Here is a 16493-nt window from a genome sequence, read left to right as displayed (position 1 = left end):
AACTTTTTAAAGTTCCTTTTGGTTGAGACTTATCATACCAGCATAATAAAATCTAATTTTGATCCTTTAGCAAGATATAAATATTTTTGTATATAGATTTTCAGATTTTTTATAACTTAGAATTTTCATAGCCTACACACTAGAAACTTAATTTGTATGCTTAAAAATTAATGAAATGATTTAACTACAAAAAAAAAGAAGTTTAAAATTTAATATACGAAAAGTTGGGTGGAACCACCACATAAGATAAGGGGACAAAAAGGCATTAGACCGTTGGAGAGAATTATTGACATGATTTTAAGGAAATTTTGTCAATAATGTGATAACCTATTCCTTTCTCTCCGACGATATTATTCGAGCAAAAATATATATTTCTTTAATAGAAGATTACAGAAATCGTCGCATTAAATCGATTAACCCAATAAGTAATTAATGATAATTAAAAGTTGATAGTATCTTGTAAACTTATAAGCTCTTTATTATTGATTGTCTATTCCCTTTGACGTTGATTATTGATTGAACACTCTTTTCCCTACATATTGGGCTACAATAAATTAGAATTCTAAAATTATATAGTAAACGATTTACTAAGAAATAAGACCTAATTTTAGCCAATTAATTAACAAATTAAGAAGTTTGGGAAAAAATAAACAAATTAAAGAGGAAAAAGATTCAAAAGAAATTATTGTCCTAATTCCTGAATCCTTTTCTTAAGAATAAAAATCTAGCAAACAGTTTACACCATGTACAAAAAATAGAAAAGGTATAAAAAAAATTAAGTATCAACACTATAACTTAAACATTAAAATTTGCCAGCACAACTAGTAAAAGTAACTTGCAAACATTTAATTTTGACAACAAAAACCAAAATATATATTAATAATTAATTTTTTTTTTTACATTAGAGAAAAGTTACGTATTGCGGTGTAACATGTGAGTGCGCCTGATCAAGTTAGTATATAAAAGAGAACACCACGTAACTGTGTTGTTTACTCCTTTGTTATTTCACTTCATCGTCATCTTCATCTTCCTCTCCCAAATAAGCTCCATGGTCACCATGGAATTACTCTACTTCACCTACGACAATAATATCTTCTCATATACTCACAACAATACTAACCAAACCTCCTGATTCAACACCACCTTCTCTTAACCCTCCTCTCTATATCACCTTCTTCTACTTTTTTTTTGTTTTCCCTTATAACTCAATGGAAGAAGAACGGAGAATCTTGTTCGGCAAGTACGAGATGGGAAGACTACTAGGCAAAGGAACCTTCGCTAAAGTCTACTACGGCAAAGAAATAACAAGCAACGAGTGCGTCGCCATCAAAATCATCAACAAAGATCAAGTAATGAAACGACCAGGTATGATGGAACAAATCAAACGAGAGATCTCAATCATGAAACTCGTTCGTCATCCAAACATCGTCGAGCTAAAAGAAGTCATGGCAACGAAAACGAAGATCTTCTTCGTCATGGAGTTCGTTAAAGGCGGAGAGCTTTTCTGCAAAATCTCCAAAGGTAAGCTTCACGAAGACGCAGCTCGCAGATATTTCCAGCAGTTAATCTCAGCCGTTGATTATTGCCACAGCAGAGGCGTCTCTCATCGCGATCTGAAACCTGAGAACCTTCTCTTAGACGAGAACGGAGATCTGAAAATCTCGGATTTCGGATTATCCGCTTTGCCTGAACAGATCCTCCAAGACGGATTGCTTCACACGCAGTGTGGAACTCCGGCGTACGTTGCGCCGGAAGTTTTAAGGAAGAAAGGTTACGACGGAGCTAAAGCTGATATATGGTCATGCGGCGTCGTTTTGTATGTTCTCCTCGCCGGTTGTTTGCCGTTTCAAGACGAGAATCTCATGAACATGTACCGGAAAATCTTCAGAGCTGATTTCGAGTTTCCGCCGTGGTTTTCGCCGGAATCTAGGAGGTTGATTTTGAAACTCCTCGTCGTAGATCCAGATCGACGGATCTCGATTCCGGCGATTCTCAGAACCCCTTGGCTCCGGAAAAACTTCACTCCTCCGTTAGCTTTCAAAATCGAAGAACCGATCTGTTCTCAGAGCAACGAAGAAGAAGAAGACGGAGATTGGGAGAATCAAACAGAGCCGGTCTCGCCTAAATTCTTCAACGCGTTCGAATTCATCTCCTCGATGTCTTCCGGATTCGATCTGTCGAGCTTGTTCGAGAGCAAGAGGAAGGTTCAATCGGTGTTCACGTCGCGGTCTTCGGCGACGGAGGTGATGGAGAAGATCGAGACGGTTACGAAGGAGATGAACATGAAGGTGAAGATAACAAAGGATTTTAAGGTGAAGATGGAAGGTAAAACGGAAGGGAGAAAAGGACGGCTTTCGATGACGGCGGAAGTGTTCGAAGTAGCGCCGGAGATATCGGTGGTTGAGTTCTGCAAATCGGCGGGAGATACGTTGGAGTACGATAGGTTATACGAAGAACAAGTACGGCCGGCATTAAACGACATCGTCTGGTCTTGGCACGGCGATAATAACAACAACAACGCTTCTTCCAACGATTCTTGACCGGTTCTGATTAAACCGGTTTCCGGTTAATGTAGTATATAAGACGAAACTGTTACATTGAACCTTAAATTTTTCTTTGGTTTAATAAAATTTTGGTTTTTTGTTGTTTTTACATACAAACTAGTTAAATTAATTTGGGTTTAAATTATGTTTTAGTCGACAAATTAGAAAGTGTAACGTCGAGTCTTGTTGGTTTAGAAGATAGCCACGTGTAGTGTCTCAGAGACTTCGAAAAGATCGACACTTCTGTTACCAGGTCAAATCATTGAAGAATATTATTTCGAGTTAGTGGAGAGGAGGACAAAGTCGCAACAAATTAATTTTATTTATCCGACGACTTTTTTTGTGATTGATCACATGTCTAACTTCAATTGTAGTTGGTCATAATCGTGAGATAGGGATAAAAAAGTGATTGGTTTGATGAAGATAATGTTAATCTGAATTTTCTGTATAAATGAGATCGTTTAGTGTAGCAAAATTACCCACTCAAACCAAAATATGTTTGCTAACCCGTTTTATTGAGTAGATTCGTTCGAGAGAAATATATATAATTAGAAAAAAAAACTGTACTACCAATAGACACGACTTCATCTTTCTACAGAATTCTAAGAGACCCAATCGTGTTAACAATTAGTGGCGTAGAAGCGTTAAGTGACAGAGAAATCCCCAAAAGAAGTTAAAATGGATACAGACAAAAACAAGGATTAAAGTCAAGATAACAAGAGGAATGAGGTTCACCAGATAACAAGATAAACTCAATCCACTGAGTGTAATCACAATTTAAATATAAAGGTTTCACCATAGGTTAATATCCGACCAATAATCTAAAAAAAAGAATCAATCAGTGGTGGCTATAACATGGGATTTTAGGACAAGAACTGTGTCAAAGTCAGAAAGTGACTCAACCATCAAATGGGATATTATTTAAATCGAGAATGAAAGGAGAGTTTTTGGATTAGATTAGATTAGATCTAAGTCAATTAACTATTTTTGGAGAAGAGGAAACACAAATGAGGTTATTACTGGTATGTGTTTGTGTCAGTTTGTGTTTGGTCATAAAAATTAGAGAATGACATTTTGGAACAATGTAAGTTACATAACATGTAACATGTAACAGATGTTGCAGCTCCTAAGGAGGATGTCATGACATGTGGGGTCCTCCCATGTTCCAAAAAATCACATCCAAGTGCAATCCACTAGTATTTGATTTTGATGTTTGGATATATTGAATTGAACATTGATATTTTAGAGAACATCTGAAACGAGAAGCATACCAAAGACTTGCACAATATCTAGATTTAAAATATTACAAAACTTTCAGTAACACTTATTTTTTTGGGTTTTGCAACGAGAAGGCACCAAATTCATTGTCTACCTCAGACTGCTGCAACATTTTACTTGAAAGTTTCCCTGGTATTTGACAACCAAAATCCTTACAATACAAAAAAGAAAAACAGACAGACTCTTTTGCTAATGGTTTGGGGTTCAGCTCAGGTGGTAGTCATGTTTAGCTTGTTGACCCAGTAGCCAAGTTGTTCAGCTACACAGCTTGATCCAGTTGACCCATAGGAACTGAATTTATTGACTGAATTTTCGACGCCCAGATATCCAAACACATCTTCTTCGAACACAGGGCTTAGCTTTCTCATCTCTTCCAGACTCAAGTCCTGAAGTTCACAGCCTCTTGAGACGCAAACTCCAACTAGTTTCCCAACTACGTCATGAGATGACCTAAAAGGCATCCCCTGAGAATCAACAAAAAAAAAGACAGTATATTTATCTTTCTGACTCTAGAGACAAAATGGAAGATTTTGATAAATTTAAATTGACATTACCTTCTTCACAAGGTAATCGGCCAGAGTTGTTGCGTCAAGGTGTCCGGCGGGGAGACTTCTTTTAATTCTCTCTTGATTGAATGTTACATTCTGGGCAAATTCTGCAGAGACATCGATCATTGCCATTATTGTCTTGGTACTATCGAACATCGGTTCTTTATCTTCTTGGAAATCTCGGTTGTAAGCAAGTGGAAGTCCTTTGCATAGTGTCAGGACAGTGACCAAATCGCCTATGACTCTTGCAGATTTCCCTCTGACAAGTTCCATTGGGTCTGGATTCTTCTTCTGTGGCATTATACTGCTTCCAGTTGAAACGGAATCACTTGGAATCATGAAACCAAACTCTTCGGATGCCCAAAGTACCCACTCTTCTCCCAGCCGTGACAGGTGAATGCCTGTGTTGGAATTTGCAAATAAGAACTCCAACACATAGTCTCGATCTGAAACTGCATCGATGCTGTTTCAAATAAAGAAGAAAAAGAACTTACTAAATTAGAAACCTTAAACAAGACATATAATTAGAGAGAGAGAGTTGATGCAGCCAATGCAAGAACTAAGAACATACCTGTTTCTCATTGGTTCGGTAAATCCCAGAGCATTAGCAGTCATAAACCTATCAATAGGTAGACCAGTTCCAGCCAAAGCACAAGCTCCTAGGGGGGAGAAATTTAGCCTTGCTCGACAGTCCATATAACGACCAGCATCACGTTCGAGCTGCCATACATGAACAAAGTACCAGTCAAGAAAGTAAAATCCTAATAAGATGATAGTGCGAAAGTAAGAACCCTTTGATGTTCTGAGGCAGGAAAAGATTAATTGGTCACTACATACATACAAGATGATAACACATGCGTATAAGATGATTGTGTGAGAGATATCTCAGCAAATGTAAAGAACCTATGATGGTTTAAGGCACAGGCTAGTCAATGCAGAATTACAAAGGAAGGCCTAATCACCAGAACATAAACCCGGTAAAGCTAATTATGGTTAAAAATTGCTGCTAAATTTGACTAACATAGCCTCACCAGAAAACTAAACGAAAAAGGACTCAAAAAGGAAAACTAAAGCTTGAGCAAAGAAGGAAATCCAAACCTGCTCCACAAAAGTTAAGAGGACATGGGGTAGTAAAACAGGCTGAGCTCTTTGAAGATGAGTATAGCCAGGAACAATCAACGCCTCATTCTTCAAAGCCAATGCAACAAGTGATGTCTGAAGATTTCTGATCTTAACAATGATTGTGTCGATAGCCTCACGGCACCAAAGCTTGAAATCAGTAGCACATTGGTCATTTCTGCTCCTTGCTGTGTGAAGTTTCTTTGCAGGTTCACCAATAAGATCAGTAAGTGCTGCTTCAATGTTCATATGCACATCTTCTCGATCTGTCCTCCACTCAAATTTACCAGCTTCAATCTGCTTCTCGATATCATCAAGACCTTTCAAAATGGCATCCCTGTCGCTATCAGTTATTAAACCCTGTAAGAACAAACCATCATCAAATCAAACATAACGCTTTGTCACTTGGTTTCTAAAACAAATCATGATCTTAAAAGTTTAAACAGCAAAGGACCTCCCATCTCCAACAAACAACTAAACCCAATTCGAATCAAATCTACAGATTAAGTTGTAGCAATGCATGAAGTTCTCAACCCCAGATCAAAACTAACCCAAATTCGAATCAAATCAACAGATGAAGTTTATAGCAATGCATGAAGAAGTTAAAAACCTGGTGAGCGAGCATTGTTGCATGAGCTTTGCTACCCATAATGTCCTGCTTGTAGAGAACTTTATCGAATGAAATTGACTCAGTGAACATCTCCACTTTCTCAGTGACACTCTCTTCGAACCTTCCGCCCCATAGCTTGGCCTCCTTTGAGGCTGTGTCGTCATCGTGGCTCATTGAACGCAACGGCGGAAGTAGACTCCGTGACTTGCTGCTTCCCGGCGGGAGATAAGAGATGGAACGATGTACGGAGGAGCTAGGAGTGGAACGCGACGGAGATAAGAGTATACTCTGTGAGAAAGAGAGATCAATTGCTCCCATTTCGTAAGTTAGCTGGAGCCTGGAGGAGACTACGAAGCACGGAATCGTCGAAACCAATGGTCGAAAAGAAAAAAAGAAAAAAAACTGTTTAGGTTAAGGGAAGAAGAAGACACTTAAGTGAAATTACTATCTTGTCCCTCGTTTACATATGAAACTTTAAAATTTTGTCTGAACCTGTATTCGACCTCGGCACATGTTACTCGGATAATCTACCATTTACCACTACGCTACTTTAAAAGTTTGTAAAGTATACAATAATAACTGTATATAAACTCATGTTTTTAGGTTTCGATGTTTAGTTTTTAACTTATGTATTTCAGTATTATATTATTATTATTATATACTAGGTTCGGACCCGCACGTACGTGCGGGGTTATGTTATAAACCAATTTATTTTAGTATTTATAATCAAACTCATACTAATCGAGATTCTAGTTTGATGCTTTCGCTCGGATACCAAACTCAAACTCATACTAAACACGTTACTTAATAACGCCGGCGAACGTTATTAAGAGACGTACAAAGTGAAATCCAATCTGTGGACTCGAGTCCCGCTAAAACTGACTGAAAAAATAAGACCAAAGAGATTCTTTGCCAATCATACTTCCAGTCTCCGAATAGACGGATATAACAGTTTTCATCATGAGACAGAAGCACAAAGAGAGAAGAAGAAAAAAAGGTACCTTGAGAACTGCAACAACATCCCCTACATTAACCAAAGACTCGCACTCAATATACACAACTTCGACAGTAGCTTTCTCTGGCTCGGGTTTCTCCACTTCCACAACGTTAAGATCACTGGAGGCAGGAAGACTAATGGCCATCCGTGTGAAGTTAGCTGCAGGATAAAATCAAAATTGAGGACCAAAAGCATCAAAATCAAAACCGTGAATCAAACATAAACATCTAACATTTACTAAAATGAGACACTCACCATCCTGAGGAAAGTAGAAACATGTAAGAGAGGAAGCTGGTTGACTCTGAAAGGGGAAAGACACAAGGTTCTTGGTCTCAGTCTCAGTATCACTCTCGTCATCAGAAGAAGATGAGTAGAGAACTAAGCATTGTTGTTGCGGCTTCCTCTCAATTGTGCAATGTTTGCGCGGTATGGTTTATGTATCTTATGATTTTGGCTAAGGATTGGCGTAATTCTCGTTTCGTTTTGTCATGTTCCATCATATCCTACACCTTTTCTCAAATTTTTGTTGCATAAAAGAATATACAGGACGGGACCAAACGAAAGCATACATTTTCAAACTCCCGTATGGAATAAACATAAATATAATTCATAGTATATTTATATATCATATGTTGTAATAAAAATATTACAAATTAATTGACTTCTTTATTCTTATCATTTTATATATGGTTCACCTATATTAGATTATGTTTTTTTGTTTTAATATTTTTAACAGTTATAGATCATATTTTATGTATTTTTATTTTTATTTTATTTTGAACTTATGCTAGTTTAATTGAAAATAGTAAGATTTATTTGAGGACATTAAATGTATTTTATGATGTCATAGAACATGTCAAGAATTAGAATTATTTATTTAGTATGTGTAAACATATTTATTTAGTATAACATCTGTAACCCAAATTTTTGTCATTTTGGTTTTTGGTTCAGTTTCATTTTGGTTTATGAATATTTGGGTGTTTGAGTGTTAATCAGTACTTTAAGACTTGGATCAGACCATCGTTTGGCCTGGAAACGATAAAAAATAAGTTATAAATGAGAGAACATAGGCATGTATATTTTGGACATATTGTATCCACCAAATGTAAATTTCTGTTATAATATTCGTTTGACAATAATTATATTAGTCCAGCGGATAAGAGGTTGGGCAAAGAATATCCGTATTTGGTTGTCAAAAATAAATAAATAGGGAAATCTTCTAACAGGATATCCGCATTTTTCGTTTGAGTATTTAATTTTTACAAAATTATTACAAAATTAATGGAAATTATCCAAAATTCTATATTTTTTTAAAAAAATAATTCTTTTTTTTAATTCCAAAAATAGCTAAATTCTACAAAATATATGTTCTTAAATTAACTCTGACTAAAATTATTAAAAATTTGAAAACTGAATGTTGTTATCTAAATTTTCTAATCTTATGTGGTATTTTGCATTGTAATCTTTTTATTTTTATTTTATAAATTTTTTAAAGATAATGATGACTTAAAAAACAAATTTCAAGGTATTCATGTTATAAAGTTTTACTGGCATGTGTGTTGTTTGTTTTCTTTTCCATATACACCCCAAATTATAGTGCCATTTAAAAAAAGACTGTTCACATCATATATTTGAAAAAAATAAGAAAATAATATAATTTAATATACAGCTGATTTCAAATTAACAACACAATCATGGAGGATTAAATTGTACTTTTATGTGTTGGTTTCTAAAGTTAATTGATAATGTTAAATCAAGGCTCAACTATATACCCTAGTAAGAAATTCCTATAGATTTTTCTTAAATAAATCTATATAAAGACTGAAGAAAACAAACACTAATATAGTATTTTGTGACTTACCGGGTTCATATAAAAAATGTGGACTTCTTTTAAGCAATCAAATGTAATTTTTTTTTGTTTTGCAAATGCTATGTCAATTGGATGAACACCCGTTTATACCACAATCCTCACTTATATACAATCTCTAGGTAAAAAAATTAGTCTTTGGAAAAAAATCTTGATTTGTATATGCTATGTACACGACATAAATTATAAATTTAACAATTCATAAGAATAATAAATAATAAACAGGACATAAAACATAGTATTAACTAAAAAAGAATATAATAGATGTTAGCAATATACATATGCAAACTTAAATACTAAGACACATACATTTTGTTTTGTTTTTTGCATAAACAAAGAGATACAAAAATAGTGTAGAGTGCTGTATATGATACGTAAATGTTAAATCGATTACTCTATTTATAGGCTGGAAAGAGTCAGGCTTAACGTTTTTTACTTTTACGTTTAGAACAACAAAAATCTATATAAAATCTTTTAAAATCTTATTTATTTTTCAGTTAATGTATATACAATATGTTTGAATCTATATGGATGATTCGATTTGAATAATGAATTAGTTGTCTAGATTTTGCAATTCCTATTAAACCGATAAGAGTAAATATATAAGGTTAGTTTTAGAAATAATCCCTAAATTTTAGATTTTTGGTAAATTAATTACTGATTTATTTCAAGATTTCTTAAAATAAATAATCTGTTTAAATTGAAGTTAAGTTACTATTCAAATTTAATTAGATATAATTGTTATGAAAATCTTAAATGATAAGTTTTATTAATTGCAAAAATCTCTTTTTATTTTATAAAATTTTAATTACTATATAAAATTCAAAGAATTGTTAATATAAATAATTTCGTTTTTATTATAATATTTAAAATTTTTATTTTGTAATCTTATTGGCTGTATTTTTTTTATATAGATGTCAAATATTTGAATTTATTATTTGTAATTAATATAGTTTCATAAAATATAGGAATGTATCATTTATAGTTAATATAGTTTTTTAAAATACTGGAATATTTTGAATTATAAAAAGAGTTAATCATTTAGTCTTTAATAATTGTTATCATTATTTTAGAAAATTTTAATTTGTTTTTAAAAATTATGTAGGCAAGTGGATCTGTTTGGCAACATGGATATATGTTATAGTTTTTGTTTTGTTTTTTTATCCTATGTGTGCTCCCCAATTAATAGTATATATATATATATATATATATATATATATGTATACACGATTCCAACACATACCCACTTCCTAGTTTTTGTAAAAAACTCAATTCTACGCTTTCAAACGCCAACAGTCAGATACCTAACTGGTATGTTTACAGGAGGCGACAACAGTCAGATACCTAACTGGTTTGGTCAAAAACATTGTTTATATCAACCGGTCTGATTTGAAATCATTCCGTTTGGTTTAACACGGTTTAGGTTTTAGTTCATATGTAATTTTCTTGTAATAAACCTGAACTATTTGAATGGGGGGAGCTTAGTTAGAGCTTTAACAATTTGATAGTCCACTTCCACTAAATCGAACTTGACGAATTCCAATCTAATAATGAAGAAAAAAAAACATTTCATAGAGCAATCACAACTTCTGAATCACTCTCAACTTAGCACTCCTGGCTCTGCGATTCAGTTTCTCCTCTTCCTCTGAAGGCGTTATTGGTCTCTTTGTCAGTATCACTCCTTTCGACGCAATCACTGTCTGCTTGATCCATGCTTCTTTATCTTTCAACTCCTTCTCTATACTTTCTTCGATTTGCCTTTCCGGCTTTACACTACTACTTGCCTCTCCGTTGATCTCTTCTCTTTGAAATCCTAAGATGTCGAGGAACGTTTGTTTAACAACCCGATCCTCCAGACTGTGAAAGGAGATGACTGCTAGTCTTCCACCTGGAGACAGAACATCGAACGACGAGTATAGTGAGTTTTGTAGCGTCTTGAGTTCATCGTTCACTGCAATCCTTAGGCCTTGAAACACACGTGTTGCTGTTTTTATCCAACCTTGTCTGCCTCCTATAGCATTTCAAACGGAAGTCGAATGAATAAAAAATTAAAAGGATTATCATTCACACATACTCATTCTTTTGTTTTCCAATACCTGGCAAACCAAAATCTTTGACTAGGAACACTAATTGGAAACTCTCATTGAGATGCAAATGGAAAACATGAAATCTCAAGATAGATTACGGACATCTAAGTCAAACCAAATGGTATATATACCTCTGCTTCCTGGTGACATATTACGGATGAGATCAACTAGTTCACAAGTAGAATGTAACCCGCCATTAAGTCTAGCCTTAACAATTCTATTCTGAAGTGAATACCAGTTGCTTTCTTCGCCATAATCCCGTAGGATTCTCCCCAGTTCAGATTCTGGCCAAGAATTCACTATATCTTGTGCTGTTAGACTCCCCTGTCACATGTTAGTGGATAAGGTTAGGACAAACTTCAGCATAGATTCCAAGAGATTCAAAAACCCCTCAGGGTAAATCTACTGAAAGGAGATCTGAGAACCCTCACCTGAGGATCCATGCGCATATCAAGAGGCCCCTCTTGAAGAACGCTAAACCCTCTATCAGGATTGTTTACCTACCATACATACAAAAAAGGTTGTAGAAAGCGTGTGAGAGTGATGTCAACAACAAAATAGTCCAAGGAAACAGAAACAAAATTGCTTGTGAAATACCTGCATAGATGACATTCCCAGGTCCATAAGAATACCATCAACACCAACATCTAACAACCCCGGTTGAGTATCAGCTATCACAGATTTGATGTATTTGAAGTTCTTCAACACAATAGAAGCCTTCAAAGTTGGATGCATGAGAGAATCAATATGAAAGTGCCCCAGTTTTCTAGCCACAGGATCAACATCCATTCCAACAAATTGCTTCAATTCAGAGTGGCTTTGAATAATCTGAAATGGCAAATTACAACATTCACAATCCATTTACATATCCAAACAATAGCAACTAAACATCTAAAGCATACAAGTTTGTTCACCAAACCTAATAATCTAATTCCTATGCAACAGTTTGTTCGATTTTAGCTAAAAAAAATCAGGAGGATGAACTTACAGAAGAAGAATGACCAGCTGCGCCAAGAGTACAATCAACGAAACTACGCAACCGAACGGAAGAGAAAATGTCGACAACTTCGCCGAGCATCACAGGCACATGTGAGGAGGGGACATCGCCATCGTCGGCGAGCTCATACTCTCTGCTCGACCTTGTCCTCCGCTTTTCCTTATTCACCACTGCTTCCGCCGTCGCTTTTGCTACTTCAATCTCTTTCCTCCTCTTCCTCTTCTCTTTCTCCTTCTTCTTCGTCTCGCTCGAATTGAGATTCCCAGAAATCACATTGATACTACGCCGAGGAACGCGTAATAGAACCTTGTTACTGTTGCTCGCGAGAATCGACGAGCATAGAAACAGATGTTTAGCCCTAATCACTCCGGCCATTCCCGTTAAGCCTTCTCTTTCGCCATTGTTGAGGTTTATCAGAAAGAACGAATTCGACTGGTTTCAATCACAAATCTCTCACTCCGAGAGAGAGATGATGACTGGTTTTTTTTTTGTTTTACTAAGTTTGGGCCTTTTTAATGATGGGCCGGCCCATTAGTATTGAAAAACAACATCCTTTTCGTTTTCTAAGCAGCGGAATGCGCGTGGTTTCTTAGCCCTAGAACCGGCAAGAAGTTAAACGAAAACGCTCGTTCTTCGGTGGTGAAACGGCGGTTGTAATCGACATCGACGCCGGAACTGCGCCGACGACCTCACCGCACTGTGGTTACTTTCTCGTTCTCTGTCAACTCACTGTGAAATTTTCAATTTTTTTCGATATGCCGCCTCCAGGTAATTGTTTCTTCGATCGATTTTGTTTTTTCCAGTCAGTTTGATTTGATTCTTCCCCATGAAAAAAATTGTCTCTGTGTCCGAGCAAAAACCAGTAATGTAATAACATATGATGTTCTCTCTGTAGAAATATCGAAAAGGGTTCTAGACGCGAAGCTTGAAGCTTGCAAATTCGCATTCACGAAGCTAAGTGCGGTTAAAACAACGAGAATGAAGAATTATAAGCAACTGCGTACTCTGCTTATGTTGAAAGAAATATCTCGACGTGGTGCTGATCGTGACTTCCTCAAAGTAAAAAACAGTTTCAGTCTCTTCATGTTAGTCTGAGTTTATTAGTAAAGTCTTTATCTTTATATGCTTTTGCACCCTTAACGCCCAAAGTTATGTTCTTTGCTTCATCAGGATCCGGAGAATAGTGTAACTCGAATTCTGTGTTCGGTTTTAAAGCAAGTGGTAAGTATATATATACTACATCTTTTTATGTTGTCTTGAGAGTAAATGTGGTGGAGCAGTAAATGTGAATTGTTGTGCAGGTGAGTAACTCAGACCGTTCTTTAAAGTCTCTTCGTGGGTTTCACTATGAGACATTGCATGATCAAGAGAAGCAACAGGTGACTAGGATGATAGCAAGTTTACAAGGAATGGGAAGTAGAAAATACGAACCTGAAACTGTTGATCATCTTGATGACATGACTGAGCCAATGGAAATGGAGATTTATTTGGGGAACGGAGATGATTCTGTGGGTGGGGATTTTGGTGACATTGTTTTGGAGCCAATCTCATGGCCTTTGGAGTCAGTACTAACTCTTGGATGGGTTGAGACTTTGATGGGTTTGTTAAATCAGTTCACATGGAAGAACTCTGTTTCTGAGTTTCCTATGGTCTTACCACATTCTGTGGCTGTTTCTTTGGTGGATCGTGCTTCACAGATTCTAAACAAAGAATCTAATTGCGTTAAAATCAATAGTGAGAATTCTAGAGTGATTGTGGTTGGGGATCTCCACGGTCAGTTGCACGATCTCCTCAAAATTTTTGAGCAATCAGGCAGACCTTCACAGAATCAGTCGTTTGTGTTCAACGGTAATTACATTGGTCGAGGTTCTTGGAGCCTAGAAGTGTTCTTGGTTCTCTTAGCTTGGAAGGTACATATATACTTTTTTCCTTTTATCTTATTAGATTGTTTGTCATGGAACGTTAGTTCAAGTGTTAGGCCTCTCCCGTGTTTTGTCTTTTAAACTATAAAAACACTATTTTCTGTGCTTAAGCATTGTTAATGTTGAAGGCATTAGATTTGTTTTCAGTAATCACAAATAGTATATTCAACATGAGTTTGCTTAATATTAACATGAAAGCATTAGATTTAAGGCCCTAGTTACGTTTTCTTTCACTTTATCTGTTTAACTGTCTTATATCATAATTGTTCCCATCTGATCGATACTTGCTGTTTCTAACTACAGATTCAGATGCCTGAGAATGTAATTTTACTTCGAGGAAGCTCTGAAACAAGAGTTTCTGCAGAAGAGCTTGATTTCTTGAAAGAAATATGTGACAGGTATGGAGAGCACGGTCCGATGCTATACTCCAAGTGTATCGATTGTTTTAAAATGTTACCTTTGGCATCGGTCATATCAAATAGCGTCTACACAACTCATGGAGGTCTCTTTCAAAGTTCTCGGGTCCAAGAAGACACTGTGAATCCGTCTTTGTTTTTGGGTTCTTTAGAGGAACTTGACAAGATTGAGAGGAGACAAATTGGTGATAACGATGACGAGAATATAACTCTTAACCATGTTTTATGGTCATGTCCGTGGATGGCTGATGGTCTGAGCGAAAGCAATTACAAGGGTCTTCTTTGGGGAGCTGATTGCACCGAGACTTTTCTAAAACAGTCAAACTTAAAGGTAAGTGTAAAACTTTTGGGTAAAAACCGTCTCCTTATGATATTCCAATGTGTTATTTATATAGATTGTATCTGTTTGTTATCCATCTTAGATGATTATAAGATCACATGAAGGCCCTGATGCACGAGCAGATCGAGAAGACATGGGAAACATGCTAAGTGGTTACTCCATAGATCATGAAGTAGAATCTGGAAAGCTTTGCACAGTATTCAGTGCTTCAATGTTCTCACAGGTCATTTCCATTAGCCTCGTCTTACAACAAACAGAGTCACACTGCTACCTGTTCCTGTTGTTTTTAAAACTGGTTGGTTCTTTTGTTAATTTTCACTTTCAGGGTTTAAGAAGCTATGAAAACGAAGGGGCATATGTTGTTCTTGAGCCTCCCAACTTCACAGAACCCAGATTTGTTTCTTACACAGTCGAAAATGTTCCAAGGGTAAAAAAACTAAAAACGCTGGAAATTTCAAACATCTGCTTGTTGCGTTGTCTTAGGCTAATTATTGTGTTTTCTTTCATAGTTACAACATCAGATCATAAATGATAGATCTTCAACTCAACAACCGCAAATGTGGGAGAACAGAACTGGAAACAGTTTTGCATCAATTGGGATTGCTAATCCGCCTTCTTGGACCGTTCCTTTGCCAAATGACCCGAGTCAGATCCTTCAACTTCGAGAGCCTCCTCAAGTATTTGAAGGTCTTCCTCTTCCAGATAGCATTGAGGTAACAACATAATCAAACATTATTGATCATTGTATGGTTGCACTGGTGAATGTTTCTATTGATGGTTTATGATATAAGATCTTGATTGTTTGTATATGATTGCGATGATGGCAGGAGCCTCACAAATCCAACTACGACTACTTGTTTAGACTGATAAGCGCTCTCAAACAGGAGATTCAAACTAGGGTATAAATTCATTATAAACCCTTTTTTTATTAGTTTCTTCGCAAGCAGGTAATCTCTTGTAAAAGACTGACCTGTGAATTTTGTCCTTTGTATAATGCGCAGGACAACAGAGAGAAGGAATTGGTAAGCCCTGGAGACCAAAGTTCAGAAAATATATTTGATTTTTTAGAAATGTAAAGAATTGGTGATTGAACTAATAAGAGTGTTTTGAACAAAACGTAGATGGATCACTTAACTAAGACGAAAGCCACATTGGAGGTCATAAGCCAAATGTCATCTTCTCTCTGACCCATTGAGACTTGAGACCCAACGATTTTGCTTTCCTTTTCTTTTTCCTTTTGTTTTCCATTTTAACTTTGTACTGTACAAAATCAACTGTAACTTAACATCTTAGTCAACTGTAATTCATGTTGGTTTAGCTTTTTTTTCGTTACTACAATAGTACTATCAAATTCATTATTTTCCCTCTTAAGGATTTGTGAAATTTACAAATTGATCCAACTATCAAACAAAGATATGACCAGCTGCTTACTTCATCGGGAATTAGCTACGGTAAAGGCAGATCCAAAAATTGAAAAGATTCTTATTCAAAACAAAAACAAACACCAACTTGTTTCGAATTTATTATGGTCTTTTTCCAAGGACATTTGGTACTATAAATGATGGTCTACAAACAACAATGTCAATATCACTGGCCGGCCAGCCGTTAAAAAATATAAATTGTGACAATAATAAAATTACTGAATTTGTGTTACTTTATTACCATTTTCTTTTGGTCAACGTTACTCGTTTACCATGTATGGCTAAAATAGTTCTCAATTGGCTTATTTAAGACTTGACCATAGTACTAATCTCGAGTCTTGACCATAA

The 16493-nt window shown here is 35.8% G+C and overlaps 4 protein-coding genes across 4 annotated transcripts; 2 read left to right on the top strand and 2 right to left on the bottom strand.

Annotated features, from left to right (window-relative positions):
- LOC104769305 (CBL-interacting serine/threonine-protein kinase 5-like) lies at positions 922 to 2652 on the top strand. Its single transcript, XM_010493477.2, has one exon. It carries the CDS (start codon positions 1209 to 1211, stop codon positions 2538 to 2540), a length of 1332 nt encoding a protein of 443 aa, XP_010491779.1. The 5' UTR covers positions 922 to 1208; the 3' UTR covers positions 2541 to 2652.
- Positions 3812 to 6504, bottom strand: LOC104769304 (argininosuccinate lyase, chloroplastic). Its single transcript, XM_010493476.2, has 5 exons — positions 6099 to 6504; positions 5468 to 5848; positions 4941 to 5089; positions 4376 to 4832; positions 3812 to 4285 (listed from the first exon to the last, which is right to left on the bottom strand). Exons 1-5 carry the CDS (start codon positions 6414 to 6416, stop codon positions 4031 to 4033), a joined length of 1560 nt encoding a protein of 519 aa, XP_010491778.1. The 5' UTR covers positions 6417 to 6504; the 3' UTR covers positions 3812 to 4030.
- LOC104769303 (ribosomal RNA small subunit methyltransferase H) lies at positions 10448 to 12510 on the bottom strand. The gene is made up of 5 exons (XM_010493475.2): positions 12038 to 12510; positions 11647 to 11877; positions 11481 to 11549; positions 11181 to 11373; positions 10448 to 10973 (listed from the first exon to the last, which is right to left on the bottom strand). The coding sequence occupies exons 1-5, from the start codon at positions 12419 to 12421 to the stop codon at positions 10543 to 10545; spliced, it is 1308 nt and encodes a 435-aa protein (XP_010491777.1). The 5' UTR covers positions 12422 to 12510; the 3' UTR covers positions 10448 to 10542.
- Positions 12648 to 16090, top strand: LOC104769301 (serine/threonine-protein phosphatase 7 inactive homolog). Its single transcript, XM_010493473.2, has 11 exons — positions 12648 to 12814; positions 12942 to 13105; positions 13217 to 13267; positions 13348 to 13956; positions 14272 to 14715; positions 14807 to 14947; positions 15050 to 15151; positions 15234 to 15437; positions 15552 to 15623; positions 15726 to 15746; positions 15846 to 16090. Exons 1-11 carry the CDS (start codon positions 12802 to 12804, stop codon positions 15909 to 15911), a joined length of 1887 nt encoding a protein of 628 aa, XP_010491775.1. The 5' UTR covers positions 12648 to 12801; the 3' UTR covers positions 15912 to 16090.

Source organism: Camelina sativa, chromosome 20 (genome assembly GCF_000633955.1).
Source record: "Camelina sativa cultivar DH55 chromosome 20, Cs, whole genome shotgun sequence".
Taxonomy (NCBI): Eukaryota; Viridiplantae; Streptophyta; class Magnoliopsida; order Brassicales; family Brassicaceae; genus Camelina; species Camelina sativa.
This window is presented reverse-complemented; position numbering and strand designations above follow the sequence as displayed.

Excerpts from the sequence above, each read along its gene's own strand:
- LOC104769305 (XM_010493477.2), top strand. The coding sequence starts at position 1,209 with ATGGAAGAAGAACGGAGAATCTTGTTCGGCAAGTACGAGATGGGAAGA.
- LOC104769304 (XM_010493476.2), bottom strand. The coding sequence starts at position 6,416 with ATGGGAGCAATTGATCTCTCTTTCTCACAGAGTATACTCTTATCTCCG. Across the intron at positions 5,849-6,098 it reads CAACAATGCTCGCTCACCAG|GGTTTAATAACTGATAGCGA; the intron begins GTTTTTAACTTC and ends TTGTTCTTACAG. Across the intron at positions 4,833-4,940 it reads ACCGAACCAATGAGAAACAG|CATCGATGCAGTTTCAGATC; the intron begins GTATGTTCTTAG and ends TATTTGAAACAG.
- LOC104769303 (XM_010493475.2), bottom strand. The coding sequence starts at position 12,421 with ATGGCCGGAGTGATTAGGGCTAAACATCTGTTTCTATGCTCGTCGATT. Across the intron at positions 11,374-11,480 it reads ATATGCGCATGGATCCTCAG|GGGAGTCTAACAGCACAAGA; the intron begins GTGAGGGTTCTC and ends AACATGTGACAG. Across the intron at positions 10,974-11,180 it reads TATGTCACCAGGAAGCAGAG|GAGGCAGACAAGGTTGGATA; the intron begins GTATATATACCA and ends GAAATGCTATAG.
- LOC104769301 (XM_010493473.2), top strand. Across the intron at positions 14,716-14,806 it reads TAAAACAGTCAAACTTAAAG|ATGATTATAAGATCACATGA; the intron begins GTAAGTGTAAAA and ends TATCCATCTTAG. Across the intron at positions 15,747-15,845 it reads ACAACAGAGAGAAGGAATTG|ATGGATCACTTAACTAAGAC; the intron begins GTAAGCCCTGGA and ends AACAAAACGTAG.